Source organism: Salmo salar, chromosome 13 (genome assembly GCF_965601325.2).
Source record: "Salmo salar chromosome 13, fSalSal1, whole genome shotgun sequence".
NCBI classification, from domain to species: domain Eukaryota; kingdom Metazoa; phylum Chordata; class Actinopteri; order Salmoniformes; family Salmonidae; genus Salmo; species Salmo salar.
The window spans coordinates 44066782-44088974 of NC_138303.1; the positions used below are offsets into that span (position 1 = coordinate 44066782).

At 44.9% G+C, this 22193-nt stretch overlaps 2 protein-coding genes across 4 annotated transcripts in view; both read right to left on the reverse strand.

Annotated features, from left to right (window-relative positions):
* Positions 1–2412, reverse strand: part of acvr1ba (activin A receptor type 1Ba) — a 33931-nt gene extending 31519 nt beyond the window's left edge. For both annotated transcript variants that reach the window (XM_014135872.3, XM_014135871.3), the window contains exon 1: positions 2194–2412. In XM_014135872.3, coding sequence (XP_013991347.1) covers positions 2194–2254 — 61 coding nt within the window. In that variant the 5' untranslated portion in view covers positions 2255–2412. The remainder of the gene's footprint in view (positions 1–2193) is intronic.
* A 2041-nt stretch (positions 2413–4453) lies between these two features.
* Positions 4454–21652, reverse strand: acvrl1 (activin A receptor like type 1). Of its 2 annotated transcripts, XM_014135870.3 has the most exons (11): positions 20946–21652; positions 10872–10944; positions 10388–10417; positions 9355–9591; positions 8771–8967; positions 8497–8596; positions 8076–8222; positions 7181–7456; positions 6695–6892; positions 5547–5677; positions 4454–5320 (listed from the first exon to the last, which is right to left on the reverse strand). In XM_014135870.3, the coding sequence occupies exons 2-11, from the start codon at positions 10939–10941 to the stop codon at positions 5174–5176; spliced, it is 1533 nt and encodes a 510-aa protein (XP_013991345.1). In that variant the 5' UTR covers positions 10942–10944; positions 20946–21652; the 3' UTR covers positions 4454–5173. The 2 variants fall into 2 exon arrangements, with proteins under 2 accessions (XP_013991345.1, XP_045549247.1); XM_045693291.2 differs by lacking the exon at positions 10388–10417.
* Between the last annotated feature and the right edge of the window lie 541 nt (positions 21653–22193).

Here is a 22193-nt window from a genome sequence, read left to right on the forward strand (position 1 = left end):
CTGTGAGTGGCAAGTTGCAACAAGGGAAATGTTTTTACATGTAGAGAATAGATCACACAGAGAGAAATGACTGGGAGCTGGCCAGACACTCCCCGCCACTATTCCATTTAAATGCCCCAAGTGGAATAACGTGCAATGATTTTCAATCTAAAGAAAGAAACACCAGCTTCTTCCAGAAGTTTAATTGAACATACTTTACCCTTTCAAAAAGTTAAGCACAAATAACCCAGTACACAGGCACAAACAGGTCTAGCGAGTAGCTACAGACTAGGTACACCATATGCCAAATTCCAATCCAGATGTATTCATTTATCATAGTATGCCATTTAGCAACTTTCATCCAAAGCGACATATGTATGGGTGATCCAGGGAAACAAACACTATCCTGGCACCTTGCCCTACCAACTGAGCTACAGATGACCACCATTTTGGATCTGGTCAACAGCTGCTCTGAGAAGACAGGGGGGGGGGGGGGGGGGACCCCTCTTTATACTTCTGTTGGTCAATTTTTATCTTGCGGGAGGCGCTCCAGTACAGTAGGTGGAATTAATGCACAATAACGTTGGATGCCAGCTGACATAAACCCCACAGAAGGGGCGGGGTGACAACAGTGGCTAGCTAGCCATACACTGGTAAACAGCATCCTCTGCCTATTGGGCACTGTTTTCCCACAGTTCTGTTAATGATGGCGAGGGCAAGGGTGCTAACTATCAAAGTAGCTAGTACAGAGTCGGCCTAGCCTCCCGCCTGCTGTGCCAGCGCACCCTTGCCTGCTTCCACTTGGATAGCGCACGCTGGTCTTTTTACTACTCCTGTAACACAGAGACACTTATGCGGAGACCATATTCACTGTGTATTTATTCCTTGCGCCACGATTTCTATTTTATCTTTTACTCTGCATTGTTTGAAAAGGACCCGTGAGTAAGTGTTTCACTGTTAGTCTACACCCGTGGCTTACAAAGCATGTGACAAATAGATTTATTAGATTCACAACGTGTTAACTTGTTTTGTTTTTTTAAGTACCACATCTGGATATAAATCAGAATTTTTTTCTGTCCAGTTCTCTTGGTTGAAGGATATTGGCTAGCTAAATGACTTCGGTTTTGATAACTAATAGATGCAGACAAATCAAAGATCTAAAAAGGTCTGTAAATGTGGTCTTTCACTTTGTCTTCCGTGGAAGAGCTAATGACACACACAGACACACAGCTAACGTTACTCTAATCGCCACTTGATTGTTTTGTAAACACTATAAAGCATAACACAGCCACAGACAGATAACTAACATCAACAGAAACGTGTGGCCTCCTTCCAGAGGGGTACACTACAAAGCAGGATCAATGAGTTAGCCAGTTAAAAAAAAAACTAGAATATTGATTTTCTGGTTCATTAGGAACGTTTTGAGTTGTTGGGTCAATTAGACCAGGGTTTCCCCAAACTCGGTCCTGGGGCCCCCCTTAGGTGCACGTTTTGGTTTTTGCCCTAACACTAATGTTACACAGCCGATACAGATAACCAATTCATCAATCAGCGTTGATTATTTGAAAAAGCTGTGTAGTGCTAGGGCAAAAAACAAAACGTGAATCCAGGAGAGGCCGCAGGACCGTTTGGGAAACCCTCAATCCGACCATGCCCACCTCAAGACCCCCCCGCCCCCAAAGAAAAACCCCAATATTTATTTCAGAATATGTAGGCAAGTAAGCTGGCTAACTCATTGATCCTGCTCTGTAGTATACCCATCTGGACACAAATAAAGCGATATTGAAATTCACAAGCTCTCAACAAACACTAACGTTACATCGCTGGCCCTTTCGTGCACACCTGGATAACAAATTAGCTAGCCAGCTAACGTTAGCTCGCGTCAGACGCAAAGATGTTTTGTTCGACACGTTAAAAAAAAAAATCACATTTTCTATTTAGTTAACGTAACATGAGCATGTGAGCTACCGGATGACAAACACACGGGCCGTATACCTCCGGCGGTGTTATTCAACGAGTTTAACCAGCAGCGCTAGGTACAATGTGTAAAATGTGATTTGTAAGCTAACTAGCAGTGGTTTACAAATCCCAGACAGGCAAACGCCATGATGATCGACAGGCGATGCCAGCTAGGCAAGCCACCCTCCTGTTAAACAAACAAAAAAAACCACGAAGTCAAAATCCAAAGACGGCACATGTAGCTATTTCACTTACCATCACCGATGGCTAACCCAGACAGGGCCAGTAACGTGAGTATAATTCGTTTTAAAGCCATTCCGTCAGCATTCCCATCGCATTCGGAGTGTGGTATTGTCAACACCACGGCCAGACCTAAACATAACCACAAACCATATAGCCGCTGCCAGCCAGCCTGTTGAAGTGCTACAGGCGGCGGAATTAAAGGGCGGTGCGTCGATTTTAAAGGGGAGGGCTTTCTGTGGTTTAGCCGAAGACCCGTTTCAGACCCTTTGTTGGGGGTAGAAGACCCGATCCGACTCTCAACACTGATTGAGTTGTCAGTGCTGCAGACTACGTTTCATATTCTGACTGCATTGATGTTAGGCATTGCTTTCTTAAAATAATTTCTATAGCCTACAATTTATTCATTCGGGCAGATAATTTACCTGACTGGACTATTTGTCATAGATTGTAGGTCTATCAGGGCACTTACATTTACATTTCTATTTTGGGCAAAGACCTATTAGAGTATTCAGTGAAAAATAATTTCATCTAAGTGAGATATACCTCCACTCACTCTCCTAAATGACGTGGTCAGGTCCATCCAGGATGCATTTGGCAAACTGCTATATATAGCTCGATCTCTCTCTGCTGTTATCGCCTGGCCCTTTGCTTGTACTATGCTCTCTGCTCTGTCCTGAAGACTGTTAGTGTCTGCTTACCGGTAGTCTCTTTAGACAGCGGCCTTATATCAATTATTGAGCTGTCCCAATTTATCTGCTTATTTCTTCAGTGCACACACACTGTCTGCTGGTTGGATGCTCCTATCAAAGCGAGCCAAGCGATTAGGAATTGTCCCACAGCGGCTGGATAGGAATAGACAGAGTAGGGACAGAGAAGAAGACCGGGAGAGGGGCTCAGCACTCTCTCTCTCTGTCCCTCTCGCTCTCTCTTCTACCCACCCAGTCTCTGATACTTAAACAACCCTCTTCTACAGTGTTAAAAATAACCAGCTCTTCATGGCCAGACTGACTGGGGCATGGAGGGAGTATTATGTCTCTGGAGTTTGGTCAACACCAGCCAGACAGATACAGTAACTGAGGCATTGACATTGTAGATGAAGGGACAGCCCGACTGGAGTCAATTTCTGTCCACACTTACACACAGTGTTATAAGCTCATGTTGATTGGCAGGAATAGACACCGATTCACTTTGAAAACATTTGTAGAAACAAATAGAGAGCCTCCAGACATGGTGAAAACACATGGTGGTCGAATTAGACCCGTCTCTTTCACACCTCACCAACACCACATTTGGCCAGTTTTGTAACTGTCAAAAAAGAAAATAGCTGGGAGAGAAATACCTCTCTTACTAACACAAACAGATACTCGTATGCACACACACACTGATTGCATGCATGAGGCATGAATGTGTGCATATACTATATGTCTGTGTGTATGCAGCCTCTGTGTGTGAATGTATCTGTTTGGGCATAAGCAGGAGTTTGTCCCATAAAAATTCCCATTAGATATTTCCATTTGTCTGAAAAAGTGCTGTATGATATGTATTTACATGAGAGTAAATATAAGTCTGGGGGAAATATGATCATAAACCTCTGTGTTCTTTTCCTGAATTGTGATTCACAGGTCTGAACTATCTGCTGATAGCTCCTCGGGGAGTGGCATCCTGCGCTTATAAAACCTGTCATTCACAATACCAACTGACTTCAAATTAACATCTGAATTAAAAAAAAAAAAAGTTAAAATGGAAGACAAAGTGAATATGCAAAAATGCACATTTTGATAATAGTTGTTGATTGTATTGGCCTACGCAAAAAAATATATATATAGCTGAAGAGTACTCCATTGAACCAAAAGGATCATTCAGTGGAGTGGACAATTTAGTGTCTGGTACCCTCTGGTGGACAATTATAGAACTGCATGTTCTTTTTCCCTACCAGCATAACAGCTTTTAGTAGCCTAATTCAAATGACATTTCAGAGTGAGGTGAGCAGCATGGAAACACAACCAATTTGAGTAGGATTACAAATATGCATCCAAAGACAAATGAAACACCCTGTAAACAACGTTGTGTTTCTTTTTTTAATTTCCCTTTTCAATATTGCTGAACGGTAATGATGATAATGGTGGTAATTCTGTGCTGAAAGTATTGCAGATATAATATCAGATTAAAAACAAACACATGTATATAATCAACATCGTAAAATATAGAAGTACTTTAACTTTAAAACAGCTTTTACAGTAAATCCAATGCCGGTGAAAGAAACATTCTAATGTTAAGAGTAGACAGAACTGATTTATTAGCTCTGTTCTTACAATATCATCATGAGTAACAAATTGCAGTAATGGGAGCATTACAAGGGTACTGTATATGGTCAGCTGAAAAGGTTTTCAGGAAATACAAAATAAATCAATACGTATAGATCCTGTATAGTGCATCAAAACAATTAAGAAACGAGCAAGGCATTAAACGGCCGCTTGAAATGATGACGCTATGTCCACAAGGCCTCACTGATCCAACGGTGAGACACCCATTCCCACAAGGACATCACATCCACCAAACTCTGAAGCTCTCTCAATCCGGTGGGCCCCTAGGAGAGGACAATGTCCATGCTCTATGGAAGACCGGAAGTCAGTGAACTCTTTCAACAGGAGTAATCAGGCAGTTACTGGCAAATGGTTCTGTCCATAGAATAATCCAAGTCCAAATGTGTCTATTGTTATGCTTCCCATTCCAGATCTCAGCAGATAAATAGGCCAAAGCAAATACATTACATTTTTCGATTGCATTCCTGATTTTAAATGATCCAAGCAGTATACTCAAGGTTGGCGACGGACTTTTAGGAAGAAGCACTAGATATATTGGACACAGAGTCTTAAGTAGTAGGAGAGGATATAGATCATCTCTATATAAGACTATAAGCCCTACTTTTGGTGTGCTCGTTGTAGTCTTATGTTTAGGTCTAGACGTCCTGCTTGCAGTCTGGTGTTGAGGCCTACAGGTCCATTTTGAGTTTCTCTGTGGGGTAGCCATGGTCCTGGTCCAGCTTGGAGAGAGTCTTTCTGACACGGAGAGCTGTGAGTCGGGCTGGGGGGCTCTGGAACCAACACTCCTTCATTACCTTGGCAATGGAAGCCAGGATCTGTACATAGATAGAGAGAGAGAGAGGGGGAGAGAGAGAGAGGGAGGGAGAGGGGGGGAGAGAGAGGGAGGGAGAGGGGGGAGAGAGATGGAGGGAGAGGGGGGGAGAGAGAGGGAGGGAGAGAGAGAGAGAGAGAGGGGGAGAGAGGGAGAGAGATACCATAAGACAAGAACTGCAAGAGCTTTACAAGTCACCCCAAACAAATGCTTGTGTGTGTGTTTCTCACCGGGTGGGAGTGCAGTCTGTTGTGCAGACTGGGTCTCTGCTGGTCTACACACACCACCTTCTTCATCTCCTCAAAGCTGGGGTCAGAGGGCACCATGTCAAAGAAGGGCGGCCGGTACTCCTCCACAATCCCTGGAACACACAATCACACATAATAAATACATGCTACATATACTGTACAGTCAGCACCAGTATGCCTGTGTCTTCATTCCAAGTCAAAGGTCAGCCAACATACCATTTTATGCAATGGTGATTGAGGTGGGGAGGGTTTGGTGGGAAAACGAGACATCGTGACACTCGGTGACATTGAAATAACGTTCAAGATTTCAAGACGGAGAAAACAGAACCGGAGAAGACTACATCAAAGATAAATCAGGCTTATCTTCTCTCAGATTAGGATTGAATCCTCTCTCGGACTATATTAGATTTGGATTGTACACATATTTCACTTCGTACAGGACTGAAATAGTACACTGAACTTGAGAGTAGGACTATTGGGCTATATATGTTGGACTAAAAACAGAACTGAGAAATACTGAATCCCTGGACAGAGAGTGTATTGTTCTGGGAGGTCTGGTTGTGAGACCATGTGTGTGTGTATCTGTGAAGGAGTGTGAGAGAGCATCTGGACTATGTGAGTTGGGAGAGTGCTGACACTAGATAAGAGTGTTTATAATTACTAGAGGGCTAATCATGAGAGAGGATATAGACAGAAACACACCCACACACACACACACACACACACACACACACACACACACGCACACGCACACGCACACAGACTCCCAGAAAGAACAACATTGTAATGATGAGAGACATGGGCTCATCCCCTCCTACACTCTACAATAGTACTGAGTGTAGTACTAAGACAGTATAACATGTATTTTCAATACCATTTGCTCCAGTAGATGGTAAAGTATGAAAGTATTTACTTGTTCAATCATGATAAACATATCCCAGGTTCCCTTTGGTTCATATTATCCACCGTACAGTACAGCACATTTTTAGTAAGTGTATGTGACCCCTGCGGGAATTGAACCCCCGACCTCGACATTACCAGCACCACGCTCTTACCAACTGGACCACAGTACACATTTCAATTAAAGATGATAGTGTTTTTGTTGACCTTCTAGCTGCGTGTGTGGTTACCGTTGACAATGGTTCTTCTGGAAATCTCCCAGAGAACCAGGCCCAGGGCCCAGATGTCTGTCTGCTTGTACGACTCAAAGATGTCCATGCGGATGGTCTCATCCAGAACCTCTGGGGCCATGTAGCGTTTGGTACCCACCCTGGGGTTGTTCCCCACATCCAGGTAATCACTGGTCTGAGAATGCATCACAGCCAGGCCTGGAGACACAACAGGGTCATGTTCAGTTGGTGAGAAAACATTTTTAAACAGAGTGAAACCTGAATTCGTACAATAATAACACCGAACCTTCGAACACATTTTTTTCCCTACAGTGTGCCATTCTGAACACAACCCACGAACACAGGAAAAAGTTAGGAATGCTGTCTACGTGCTCTCTCCAGGCGTATCATAAACAGGCAGCAGCAATTCATAAAATGGACTTTGCCCTCCTTTCTCCAGCTCGCTCTCCTTCAGCCCTTCCCACCCCTCCCACCTCCTGTTCTTACCCAGGTCAGCGATGCAGCACTGTCCGTTCCTCTTGACGAGGATGTTTCGGCTCTTCAGGTCTCGGTGGGCGATAGCAGGCTTGCCCTGGCAGCTGAGGATCTCGGTGTGGAAGTGGACCAGGCCGCAGGCTACAGACAGGCACATCCTTAGGCAGCCCTCGGGGTCCAGGCTGCTGTACTGGAGGAAGTCATAGAGACTACCCAGCTCGTGGAAGTGGGTGATCAACCACAGCTGGGTGCTGGAGTTCTTAGAAGTCATGTCAGATGCTATGAAGCCTGGGGGGGAGAGATGACAGCGAAGCATGTTAACGATGAGATCTTGTGTTAGCGTTTGGTAGGAATTGAAGGCTACATTAGACCAGGGTTCACCAGCTGGCGGCCGCTGGGTTGTTTTATTATGCTTCGTTTTTCATGGTTTGGACATAAAAGACTGTAAAAAACATCAGGAAATCGGCTGCGAGTTATTTTAGTCGTAGAAATCTGTTCCCACGTATTGTCACATGTAATAGAGAGACGTGATCGTATGCAAACAGAAGCAAGATTTCAAATGATTGTCTTGGTCAAATATTATGTCTGTTTGAGCTTCTTGCGGTCTACAAATGAGTTGGAATTATGTTCCGGGCCTCCCGACCATCCGCTCAACAACAAAACAAATTGGCCCGCGGCTGAATCTAGTTGATGATCCCTGCAGTAAACTCTTGATACGCGCCCACTGGGTTGTCGCAGTGCATTTCTCCACTCACAATATATAAAGAAATACATTCATTGCACTTGATACAGGTATCTGTATGCGCCGGTTTAGTGCAAGTAATTAGTCCAGTCCAAAACCATAGCATCATGAGACAACTGTATTGGTCTCGTTGCACAACACGGGTTCCAGGTTAGGCCGACTCACCCAGGATGTTGTCGTGTCTGAGCTGTACAGTGTTGTAGATCTCGGTCTCTCTGAACCAGGACTGTTCATCTCTGGAGGAGAAGATCTTCACGGCAACACTCTCTCCCATCCAGGTGCCCCTCCACACCTCTCCGTACCGGCCCTTACCTGGGGATAGAAGGAAAGGGGACAGAGACGCAAATAGTTCAGACATAACAGCAGCTATGGAGGGGATTGGTATAGCCTCGCCTCAAGCCACTGTGTCTAGTAGACAAGTAGTACTTGAGATTTTTTATTTTTATTTTTTAGAAGGTCCATGAGACACTGGTGAGTGAGTTCACAGGGTCTGTATAGTGCTGCAGCTATGGACGAATGAGAGACTGACAGAGAGAGCGAGACTGCCAGAAAAGGAGGCAGGGAATAAGTGAGGGGGATGTCTCACCGACACACTCGACCAGAGAGATCTGCCGAGCCATGGTCCTCTGCACCAGGTACGGCAGGCCAGTCCCACTGCCTGAGGTACAGAACTCATCAAAGATTTCCTACACAGAGAGAGTCGCACACGTCAAGGATCTCAGCCGCCCGCCACTGGTTTTCATGTAGCAATTTCATTACATAAATAAACATATTATTGCTAAAGCGCCTGGGATCTTGGTAGTGATTCTATGACATCATTTCCTCCTGTGCATATCAATTAAATGAAGTTCCATTCTTACCCCGTAGGTAGGGTCTGCCCCACTGGGCACCTTGAGCATGGAGACGTCACGGTCCTCTCTGTAGCCCAGCCTGTGGTGCTGTCGTCTGGAGCGTAGCCACAGCACCAGGCCACAAACAGCCACGGACAGGATCAGCAACACCAGCAGAGGGACTGCCACCAGCAGAATCACGCTGTCCTCCTCACTCGTAGGCTCAACTAATGGACAGTGGACACACGGGCATACAGGCAAGAGTGAATAGCAGTAACACGACAGACTTCGATTTTAGCTGCCCACGGTGCTGTTCAAACTGGTCAGGACCTCCAACCAGATACGATAGAGATGATGTTACATCAGAAAAGTTTATTTTGTATAAAATGAAAGTTGGTCATATGACATCTTATTATTAACGCATGGCATTACCCCTGTCAACCACCAGGGGACACCAGACACCGAGTTTCCATTAGAAGCCTGTATGACTTAGGTCTGAATCCTTACCTGATTAGAGGGGAAGGATAAAAAACCATGGAACCTCAAGGCCCAGATATGACAAGGGGTTCTAGACTGTTTGGAAGGAAGTTCTAGCGAAGCTACAGTGTTCTGACCTGGGTCTGGGGGAGCGGTGCTGTTGAAGTTACAGAGGTTGTTGGTGCAGCAGTGAACGTACAGTCCCTGGAAGCTGGTGTAACACTGCTCCTTGTAGTGGTCCCTCTGGAAGCAGCCCCTCTCCTCTCTGCCATGCACCTTGGTGTAGAAGCAGTAATCACCCCTACAGGTGCCGTTCCTACACGTTCCCTTCTTGTTTTCACATGTACACAGCAGGTTGGTGACGCCGTCAGGGCCTGGAGAGAGGGAACCGGCAAGTGTGTGAGCTGTGTGCGTATATATACACAAACGGACACAAACAAGACAGACACACACAGCCGACTTGGACTGTTCTGTACACTACTGTCTGGCAAACACTACTGGAGCTTCGTAGCGTTCAGGTCTATACACACACACACACACACACATACTTACATCATCCCTCTCACACACAGTCTGACGCCACATACACTCGCACACACCAACACACACATATTATGCACACACTCTCACCACATTATCTACTATTTATTCATCTACTTTTTTATTATATATCCTGCTGCCCAGTCATGTTTTATCCCCTGCCTACATGTACATATTACCTCAACTTCCTCCGTATCCCTGCACATTGATATGGTACTAGTCTTGTATAGACAGTAGCTTGCGTTTTATTTCTCGCGTGTTTTCATTTTTATCTGACCTAGCTTTGTTTTCGTGCTTTAAAAAAAAAAAAGATCCTATTCTGGACTATCTAATTCGTACCTCTGACGTCGAACTGCATTGATGAGGAAGAGCTTGCAAGTAACCGTTCACCTGGATTGTTTGCACCTGTTGCATCCTGTCATGTGACACATTTCCTAGGATTCGACGCGACACACACAATCTCAATCTATCGGGTCCTTCTCCATCACAGCACCACTGTGTCGCCAGTGATTATGTCAATGTAAACTCTAGTGTCATTTTTTTTGCCAACTTTGTTTCTGTCGGGAGTGTGATACCGAGGACTAGTGAAGAGCAACTGTGGTTCACATTATAACACAGAAACAAACTTACCCTCTGACGGCGATCCCACAGATGACTGATCTGCAAAAATATAAAAGCGGTGAGAGAAAGAGCAGGTCTGGTGGGCCTGCCTTGGGCTGGGTAGAGTATAGAGGCCTCAGTGAACCCCAGAGAGGTGAGGAAGTGGTCACTGAGGGACTGAAGGGTTTCTCTTTCTCTCCTTGAGGCCTGCGGGTCAGGGGTCGCAGCAGCACTCGCACAGGCACGGCAGGAAGACGCAGACTTCCTCTGCTCTATTGTTTCACTACCGTACGACAGCGAGCACTTCTCATCTACACACGCATCTGCACCAGGCTGATTCCCCAGCAGCAGCAACAAACTCACTCGCTCACACTCCGACACACACCAGCACAGATACACAAACACAAAGATATACAGCACGCATACGCACGGGTGATTACGTCAGCTAGCACATTCAGAAGACACACGCAGCCACACACACGGACACGCACGGCCACATTCTTTGTTGACCTACCTGCGTGAGCTGTGGAGGTCCACAGGCACATCCCAGCCAGCAGCACTGTGAGCATGGCAGCACCCCCCATTCTCTGTCAGAGAGACAAGACAACGATTAGAGCTGCAGCCATTATGCTTTTGTCACAGTATATCGGTCTTTAGGCACTCGACGCAAGATACGGGACAGACAGTTCTCTCTCTCTCTCTCTCTCTCTCTCTCTCACACTGTTTCATAAACTCCTGAGCAGCTTCACAATCAATATCAACTTCTACCTTTCCTCTCATTTTCCCTCTCTCGATCTCTCTCTTGGCTCCTACCAATCTGTCCTCCCACTCTCTCTCTCTCTCTCTCTCTCTCCGAGCATGATAACCTAGGCCTGCTGCTGTGGCTAAGCTGACTGGACATCTCTGAAATGAAAACACCAAATGGAAACATCTGCCGCAAGATCGATGCAGCTCCAGCCCAGCAAACATTCCTGCAACATTGGGTAACGACACAATGGGAGTCCACAATTTGGGTTCCGGCTAACGTTAGCATGACAACATCAGGCCCAGCTACAGGTTGGAGCCACACAGCTCTAGTCATTCCCACTGACTCCCAGTCTGTCAGCAGAGGAAGTTATGAGGTCAAAAACAAAAACAGAGAGAGCGCCAGGCCCAGGGTCCAGTCAGTCTGCCTGCTCTGTAATTGGAGTGGGTGGTGGTTTGGATAGAAGAGGGGGTTGAGTTAGGGAAAGGCAGCACTCTGCACTGCCCGGCCCTGTGTGTTTGTGTGTCAAACCCCTGTGGGTGTGTGTGTGTGTGTGTGTGTGTGTGTATGTGCGTGCGTTCTGCTCGTGGTTGTGTGTTTGTGTACTGTGTAGCAAGCTACCCAGGCCCAGACTCAGGCCTGTCAGCTCCATGGCTGCCTGGATCACAGTGTAAATATTGATTGCTATGCTTCCTGCCATTGAGAAGCCGCGCCCTGGAAGGAGACTCAGGTCTGCTCATTGTGTGTGTGTGTGTGTGTGTGTGTGTGTGTGTGTGTGTGTGTGTACCTGCTCATTGTTTAGGTCTGCGCTGCTGTGGGTCACGCAAGCTAGAGAGGGTAGAGGCGGGGTTTCTACGCTATGAGACAGGGTTGGTTTCAGCATTCTTTTGGTGTTGTGTGTACTTTAAGCTGGTGTACTGAACAGGGGTGTGTGGCTACTGATTGGTGTGTAGTGTCATCTTTTGGAGTAGTGCTTGAGCCCTGCCATAGTAGCAAAGAAAGAATAACGCTGCTCTGTCAAACCAGTTGTTAAGGAACCGGTCCGGCTTATTAAACTATAGCGTAGAGTGCACCATTTCATAACCCCACCACCTACCATCATTAAATTGACACTCATGCAGTTTCACAAGTCACGTACTGCGTGATATCCTGGGGAAACATGGGTCGTGTTTCTGAAACGGCTGAGCAACGAGAACTGCCTACAGGATATTTGGCGGACTGACTTCCAGATATTGCACAAACAATGAATGCTTGAAATGAAATGCCACATGCTGCAACTGTCTGTGTTGATTCAGAGCCCCTACTATCCCCAGGGGAACTATGGAGTCAGTTAATGTGCCACTCAGTTGAGGAGGCTGCTGAGGGGAGGACGGCTCACAATAACGGCTGGAACGGAGTTCGTGGAAAAGGCATCAGCAACATGGAAACCACGTGTCTGATGTATTTGATACCATTCCACGTATTCCGCTCCAGCCGTTTACCAAGAGCTCCGTCCTCCTCAATTAAGGTGCCACCAACCTCCTGTGGTACCGCTCAATGACGTATAAACACAATACACTATAATGTATGTCTATGATAACACAACACATCCAGGCAGTTTGTGAAATCATCTTCCTATTTTGTTGATGGCTGCTTCGGGCTCCGAAGCAAAGTAATTCAGTTGAATCATCATTCCAGAAGAACAATCTGTCCATGTGATAATACTGACAAAACAGGCTGCGACTTTGAAAAATGAGCTTAAATCTTTAAACAGACAACTTTACCGCTGGGCTTTTTTTTTTATTTGCCCAAATTGTGTGGCACCAGCTCAACTCAAGGATCACAGAGTTCTGGTTTGGCAATCAGGAACAAGGCCGCGACACCACAGTCAGGGTCCTCAGCTCAGCAGCTGTACCGCATCTCCATCACGGTGCATTATTAGACACCGACTAGGAGAGGATTTGATACTACTTCCTGTACCGTGCATCCCTTGAGAAAGGCCGAGCAGCTGAAACTTCAGAGCTGCTTTGCGTTGAATTTAATAAAAAAAAACGTCTAAAGTAAAGCAAGATAAACTTTTTTTTGGAGCACGCGTGCACGCTATTTTTCACTGTACAGTCTACATATCCGCTGTGTTTTAATATGGGCCCTTAGGAAGACAAATATTCTGTAAACACAGCTCCACCCATTGAATTGGCCTATTCTCTATGGAGGAGCACTAACCATACTGTCTGTCTCTGATTCCCCCTCTCGTCCACATCTACCATAACATCTGGGTAGAGATGAGTAATCTGCCTTAGCCATCACAGACAGGCAGAGGCAGACCAGTCACACACACAGCCCACTTCCTTTCTCTGTTTCCCTGCCGTTTGTCTCCACTCTGTCCACAACACCACGGCGGTCACACCGACCCGTGGGAAAACACAGCCATTGTCATCTCTTCCTCTCATCTTAAAAGCTTTGACTTCACAGTCCCATCTCCCATTCCATCTGGATTACATTTATGTTGCGGTGGGGGGGAAAGCAACCCAGCTAGCACATAACGTTCTGAGAACCATGTTTCTTAGAGCTTGGTGGTACCAAACTGTCTGTTCAAGCAGTTGGCACACAGTTCGGACACTCATCGGTACAACACAAGACATGCAACCAGAGGTCTCTACACAGTCCCCAGGTCCAGAACACAGGCTGGGAAACGCACAGTATTAAATAGAGCCATGGAACATGTAACTCTCTGCCACCCCAGGTAACTCAAGCTAGCAATAAAACCAGATTGAAAAACCATATAAAAGAACGCCTTACGGCACAATGGGGACTGTGAAGAGAGACAGCCATTTTGATATTTTTTGTATTGTATTATGTAGGTGGGTGGCCTTGCATGAGCCTTGGCTTGTGCTAGCCGGAACGGCTCATAGATCAGGAGCCGTCTCCTGTTTCTGAAGCGTGAGGCAGAGGCAGGAGATAATGTAGTATTATGTAGTGTTATGTAGTATTATGTAGTGTTATGTAGTGTTATGTAGTATTATGTAGTGTTATGTAGTGTTATGTATATTATGTTTATTATATTATGTATATTATGTATTTTATTTGATGTTTTGTTTCCTGTTTGGAACCCAGGAAGAGTAGCCACTGCCTTGGCAGCGGCTAATTGGGGATGCCAATAAATACTTCTAAAAATACTACTTGGTTAGAGCTTGGTTTTCTTATGGTTATTTTGCATACAACCTTCCCATGGTGCAGGAGTTGCTTGGCTTTGGAACATGCTCAGCACATTTAAAGAACTTGACAAAATAACGTTATTTTTTTGGTATTTCATTACTTTAACAGAACGTTTCCTAAAAGTTCAAACATGGTTACATTTAATTACATGTTTGGTAATGTTCCAAGAACGTTTTCTCCAACTGGTTTGACATTGGGAATGTTCTCAAATAGTTCCGAGAACGTTAAGAAACAACGTTCTTCTGTAGGAATTTCAGTACTTTCAGCACAACGTTTTCTGCAGGTTTACTCATAGTTCTATTTAAAGTCATGTTCTCAAAACATTAAGAAATCTTTCCATGAAAACCACAAGAAAGCATTAGGGAATTCAAAGAACGTTCTAAAAATGTTATTTAAAAACATATACAATCCATTCTTAGCGTCAACAAAGCTCTCTCAAGCCTCTATCTTGTTAAGTGTGTTCAGGTGTGTTGGCCTTGATCTTAATGAGTGCTTGTTTCCTTTGAAATGGGGTCTGTTTGAATAAACTAAAATGAACAACTTTGTATGAGTTAACATCCTGGTGGCGCAGTGGATGAATTCCATGGATAGAAAACAGAACACCATTAGTTTGAATCTCACTGATGCCGTGCCACAAGTTAATTTCCCTCCAAATACACCTCTGCTGTTTTCAATCAGGGTCTCAGCGATCACTGCCTCATTGCCTGCATCCACTATGGGTCCGCGGTCAAACGACCATCCCTCATCATTGTCAAACGCTCCTTAAAACACTTCTGCGAACAGGCCTTTCTAATCGACCTGGCCCGGGTATCCTGGAAGGATATTGACCTCATCCCGTCTGTAGAGGATGCCTGGTCGTTCTTTAGAAGTAATTTCCTCACCATCTTAAATAAGCATGCCCCTTTCAAAAAATGTAGAACTAAGAACAGATATAGCCCTTGGTTCACTCCAGACCTGACTGCCCTCGACCAGCACAAAAACATCCTGTGGCGGACTGCCCTAGCATCGAATAGTTCCCGCGATATGCAACTGTTCAGGGAAGTCAGGAAACAATACACGCAGTCAGTCAGGAAAGCAAAGGCTAGCTTTTTTAAACAGACATTTGCATCCTGTAGCTCTAACTCCAACAAGTTTTGGGACACTGTAAAGTCCATGGAGAATAAGAGCACCTCCTCCCAGCTGCCCACTCACTGAGGCTAGGAAACACTGTCACCACCAATAAATCCACGTTAATCGAGAATTTCCATAAGCATTTCTCTACGGCTGGCCATGCTTTCCTCCTGGCTACCACAACCCCGGCCAACAGCTCTGCACCCCCCGCAGCTACTTGCCCAAGCCTCCCCAGCTTCTCCTTCACCCAAATCCAGATAGCAGATGTTCTGAAAGAGCTGCAAAACCTGGACCCGTACAAATCAGCTGGGCTAGACAATCTGGACCCTCTCTTTCTAAAATTATTCCCCACCATTGTTGCAACCCCTATTACCAGTCTGTTCAAACTCTCTTTCATATCGTCCGAGATCCCTAAAGATTGGAAAGCTGCCGCGGTCATCCCCCTCTTCAAAGGGGGTGACACTTTAGACCCAAACTGTTACAGACCTATATCCATCCTGCCCTGCCTTTCTAAAGTCTTCGAAAGCCAAGTTAATAAACAGATCACTGAACATTTCGAATACCACCGTACCTTCTCCGCTGTGAAATCCGGTTTCCGAGCTGGTCACGGGTGCACCTCAGCTACGCTCAAGGTACTAAACGATATCATAACCTCCATCGATAAAAGACAGTACTGTGCAGCTGTCTTCATTGACCTGGCCAAGGCTTTTGACTCTGTCAATCACTGTATTCTTATCGGCAGACTCAGCAGCCTTGGTTTCTCAAATGATTGCCTCGCCTGGTTTACCAACTACTTCTCAGATAGAGTTCCTGTGTTTCAAATCGGAGGGCCTGTTGTCCGGACCTCTGGCAATCTCTATGGGGGTACCACAGGGCTCAATTCTCGGGACGACTCTTTTCTCTGTATATATCAACGATGTCGCTCTTGCTGTGGGTGATTCCCTGATCCACCTCTACGCAGACGACACCATTCTGTCTGGCCCTTCTTTGGACACTGTGTTAACAAACCTCCAAACGAGCTTCAATGCCATACAACTCTCCTTCCGTGACCTCCAACTGCTCTTAAACGCTAGTAAAACTAAATGCATGCTTTTCAACCGATCGCTGCCCGCACCCGCCCGCCCGACTAGCATCACTACTCTGTACGGCTCTGACTTAGAGTATGTGGACTACAAATACCTAGGTGTCTGGTTAGACTGTAAACTCTCCTTCCAGACTCATATTAAACTTCTCCAATCCAAAATTAAATCTAGAATCGGCTTCCTATTTCGCAACAAAGCCTCCTTCACTTTCGCCGCCAAACACACCCTTGTAAAACTGACTATCCTACAAATCCTCCACTTCGGCGATGTCATTTACAAAATAGCCTCCAACACTCTACTCAGCAAACTGGATGCAGTCTATCACAGTGCCATCCGTTTGGTCACCAAATCCCCATATACCACCCACCACTGCGACCTGTATGCTCTCGTCGGCTGGCCCTCGCTACATATTCGTCGCCAGACCCATTGGCTCCAGGTCATCTATAAGTCTTTGCTAGGTAAAGCTCCGCCTTATCTCAGCTCACTGGTCACGATAACAACACCCACCCATAGCACGCGCTCCAGCAGGTATATTTCACTGGTCATCCCCCAAAGCCAACACCACCTTTGGCCGTCTTTCCTTCCAGTTATCTGCTGCCAATGACTGGAACGAATTGCAAAAAGCGCTGAAGTTGGAGACTTATATCTCCCTCACTAACTTTAAACATCAGCTATCTGAGCAGCTAACCAATCGCTGCAGCTGTACACAGCCCATCTGTAAATAGCCCATCCAATCTACCTACCTCATCCCCATATTGTTTTTATTTACTTTTCTGCTCTTTTGCACACCAGTATTTCTACTTGCACATCATCATCTGCACATCTATCACTCCAGTGTTCATTTGCTAAATTGTAATTACTTCACTAGTATGGCCTATTTATTGCCTTACCTCCTCACGCCATTTGCACACACTGTAAAAATACTTTTTCTATTGTGTTATTGACTGTACGTTTGTTTATTCCATGTGTAACTCTGTGTTGTTGTTTGTGTCGCACTGCTTTGCTTTATCTTGGCCAGGTCGCAGTTGTAAATGAGAACTTGTTCTCGACTGGCCTACCTGGTTGAATAAAGGTGAAATAAAAATAAAATAAATAAATAAACATTTCCATGTGTCCTATCTGTACTTGGAGTTCAAAACAGTTAACCTAAGCTAGCAGTGTTATTTGAAGTCTAAACATTCAGTGAATGTTTTAAGGAAGTTATTCAAAAACATCCAAATAACCTTAACATTTTGTTCAAAACATTCATAACTTTTAGACAATGTTCTCAGAACGTTATTTAATTACCTTCAAATTACCATTCTCAGGACATCAATAAAACCTCCCATGAAAACTTTAGTACAGCTCAGGAACCATAGTACAGATCAGGAAACCTATGGCTTCGTTCCCAGTACCAATGGGAAACCAAAAACGTACGTACCCACAACTTCCAAGGAGCCAAATGTGCTAGCTAGGAAGCCACCAGTGGAAGAGGCTACAGCAAACTGACTCCAACCTCCTGCAATGAGCCTCTATCTGCCTAATGCAACTGAAGGAACTCTTCTACAACTCTGCTACTCTTCTGCATGGATAAAAGTGTCTGCTAAATGGCATATATACAATATATACAAGTAATTTGTAAGGCAACTGACTTCATAGCTCAGATGACAGAACAATATCTAGCTACAATACATGGCCAATAGTATGTGGACACCTGATCGACGAACATCTCATTTCAAAATCATGAGCATTAATATGGAGTTGGTCCCCCCTTTGCTACTATAACAGCCAATCACTCTTCTGGGAAGGCTTTCCACTAGATGTTGGAAAATTGCTGCGGGGATTTGCTTCCATTAATCCACAAGAGCATTAGTGAGGTTGGGCACTGATGTGGGGCAATAAAGCCTTCCAATTAGGCCTTCCAATTCATCCCAAAGGTGTTTGACGGGGTTGAGGTCAGTGCTCTGTGCAGGCTAGTCAAGTTCTTCACACTGATCTCGACAAACCATTTCTGTATGGACCTCGCTTTGTGCATGGGGGCATTGTCATGCTGAAACAGGAAAGGGCCTACCCCAAACTGTTGCCACAAAGTTGGAAGAAAAGAATCATGTAGAATGTTATTGTATGCTGTAGCGTTAAGATTTCCCTTCACTGGAACTGAGGGGCCTAGCCCGATCCATGAAAAACAGCCCCAGACTATTTTTCCTCCTCCACCAAACTATACAGTTGGCACTAATAATATGCATTCGGGTAGGTAGGGTTCTCCTGGCATCTGCCAAACCCAGATTCATCCATCGGACTGCCAGATGGTGAAGAGTGATTCATCACTCCAGAGAACGTGTTTCCAATGCCAGCAAGTTTGACATTGCACATGGTGATCTTAGGCTTGTGTGCGGCTGTTCGGCCATGGAAACCCATTTCATGAAGCTCCCGACGAACAGTTATTGTGCTGACGTTGCTTCCAGAGGCAGTTTGGAACTCCGTAGTGAGTGTTGCAACCGAGGACAGAAGATTTTTTAGACGATACGCGCTCCAGCACTCGGTGGTCCCATTCTGTGAGCTTGTGTGGCCTACCACTTCACAGCTGAGCTGTTGTTGCTGCTAGACGTTTCCACTTTACAATAACAGCACTTACAGTTGACCCGGACAGCTCTAGCAGGGCAGACATTTGACAAACTGACTTGTTGGAAAGGTGGCATCCTATGACGGTGCCACGTTGAAAGTCACTGAGCACTTCAGTACGGGCCATTCTACTGCCAGTGTTTGTCTATGGAGATTGCATGGCGGTGTGCTTTTATACACCTCTCAGCAACGGGTGTAGCTGAAATAGCCGAATCCACTAATTTGGAGTGGTGTCTACATACTTTTGGCCATGTACTGTATATCTTTATCATTCAGATAATTATTCATCTTTCACTGTTTATCCACAGATAGCCATGATTGTTTAGCATCTGTTGTTTAGTAAAGGCTTTACAGCTTTAATCCTGTGATTGTTGTGACTCAGAGCTTGTTATGATGAGAGAGAGACTTGTCTGGTCTGGTATGTCTGATTGTATCTGCATTAGACAGACGTGACAAAGCCAGGCTTAGCGTTTGACTACACGCTTCAATTACATCCCATTTGGCACCTTATTCCCTATTTAGTGCATTACTTTTGACCAGGGCCCATATGACTCTGGTCAAAAGTAGTGTACTACGTAAGGGATAATGTGCAATTTGCGACCCACCCATTGTGTGTGTTCTCTTCTCACGTGAGGTAGGATCAGGTTTCCCTCTATACCCCAATGCTTAAACCAACATGATGATAAAACGATAAAAGGCAAAGACATGTTTTTTAAGGAAACAAAATACCTCAAGGGATTTGCAAACCTTAGCGCTACGGCCCAATAGGGCCTCATTTCTTTTGTGTAAATCACCAATAGTCATTGGATTCGGCTCATGCAAAAGTTGAAGCACAGCATTTGCATGAATTGCAATACAGTTCTGCAAATTCAAATATTCAAAGGAATGTTCATGTTGTATTTAATCATAGGGCCTTCTGCTAGAACCATTTAGTCATTGCGAAGACGCTAAAACACTGAAGATATGCAGCTGTAGTGAACCATGCTGGCTGAGGTGTGTTGAGAGTTTGTTCCTTCACACCTGAGTGAGAGAAGAGTTCGCAGTGACAAAACATACCTCCGTGGCTGTTGTGTTGCGTTCCACCCACAGGTCTGTGTAACCCCACCTGGCAGCTACAACTACATCATGTCTCATCATAGCCCATACAACACTTCATAAACTAGTAATGATGGGAAAGATCAACTGGGCCCTTATTTATATAGCATCTCAGAGAAGGAGTGGTGATGTAGGAACCGTTTTGAATTTAGATCATAATGAATAAGGGGAGACCTGATACTAGATCAGCACTCCTACTCTGAGACACCTTATGAATACTGCCCCTAATCTAGCATCATGTCGCCTCTGTCCATAGAATCTTATTTATCATGATCTAAAAAGTCAAAACCGATCTGAGATCGGCAGCACTGCCACGCAGAGACGCCTTATGAATAATGGGCCCTGGGTTTTGCTTTGAATGGACTCAATATAAGGCACACGTTTTGCAATGTTCAGCTATTCTGGAACCTGAACCGTGCCTTGGGGTGAAATGTCATTGCTAAACTGGAGACAATCTAGAGTGGAAACATGTGCAGGTGTTCTAGCCAATAAGCACCGCTGTGGTTTGGCGTATTTCTGATGTGGTCAATGTGGGAAATATGTCAGTTAGGCATCAGTATTTCATAGCCTACAACATTCTAATCAAAGAAAGGCTTGTAATAACGAAGTTTACCTACATATTTAAAACAGCTATCCATACCTAGACAAAAGGTTAAACGAATAGGCAACAACTGTCACAAATGTCAGATTAAATGTGCAGTGTACTAAATATTCAACATCACACTCAAATCATAAAAAATATATATTTTAAGACTTTTACCCGTTTTTTTTTCCCTTTTAAGCGCAGCTTCTTGCTTTTCACGAAGAAGCCAAATTATGTATCACCACAGACATGCGCCACGTTGGTCCCATATTAAAAACAAAATATGTCTTTTAAACTACTTTAAAGTGTTAAAAAGACAACCAAAATGAATGTATTAGATACGTCTTCCATTCACATGTCAGCCTTTGAGTTCGGTGAAAGTTTTCAGTCCCAGATGTTGAATCCTAAAATCTCTCCACATCCTTTCCTGTTTCGATGCGAATCAAAGTCAGTATTTTTATATGGCGCCCCTCCACTTTATGTCAAATCATTTCAGTTCTGCTACAATGAAACGACTCTAAACTGAATATCAAAGATACCTGACGGGAAAATGAACGCCCGTCCTTTCGGTCTAAGATATATAGTCCCGTCCAAGTTGACCAGATTTGTCTCGTCTCAAGCGCGGCGCTGTGACGCTGTATCTCGGTCTAAAATCTTTGACTGATAAACCGAAAACACGAAGCCGAGCTGGAACATAGGCTAGACGTCAGCCTTCCGCTTTGAAATAAGTTCACAAACAGCCCATGGCTCCATCTCGATAAAGTAGTCTACGTAGCCTGCCTAGGAACCTTCAACCTAACTTTGCTCTGTTCCTGATTCAAGCGCAAGATTAGGCCTACAGAGATTTTAAATAAAATTGTGTCCCACCCCTCATTGTCTCGAACGGGGTCTGGCTGGAATGTGCTCTCTCAGAGCAGTTTTCCTGTTGCTGGCAAACGTTTTATTTTCTCCTCTGGTTTTCCCTCTTGCAGCCTGTCGTATACGGAGACTACAATTACAGGGCAGATGTGGCTTTAGGTCTTTCAGTGATGCGAGTTTAAGAGATAGACTGTAGTAAATATGTTATAACTACATAATTAGGCATCAAGCAGACAACATTTTTACACTTGAACTTTAATCATAACTTCCTTATTAGGCCTTAACATACACTGTGTGTGTGTGTGTATGTGCTGTTTTTTTGTGTGTGATGCTCACTGTCTGTATCACTAACACTGTCTGTCTCATCTGACTATGAGCTGTCCATGGAGACAGTGTGACACCCTATTCCCTATGCAGTGCACTTTTGACCAGAGCCATAGCGCTCTAGTCAAATGTGGGCATAGGGTGTCATTTGGGACACACCCTCTCTGAGACAGCCGGTCCCAATTCACTCCCTACCCCTCCTCTTACCCCTTGGACCGAACCCTTCAGCGTTTGCAGAGCTAA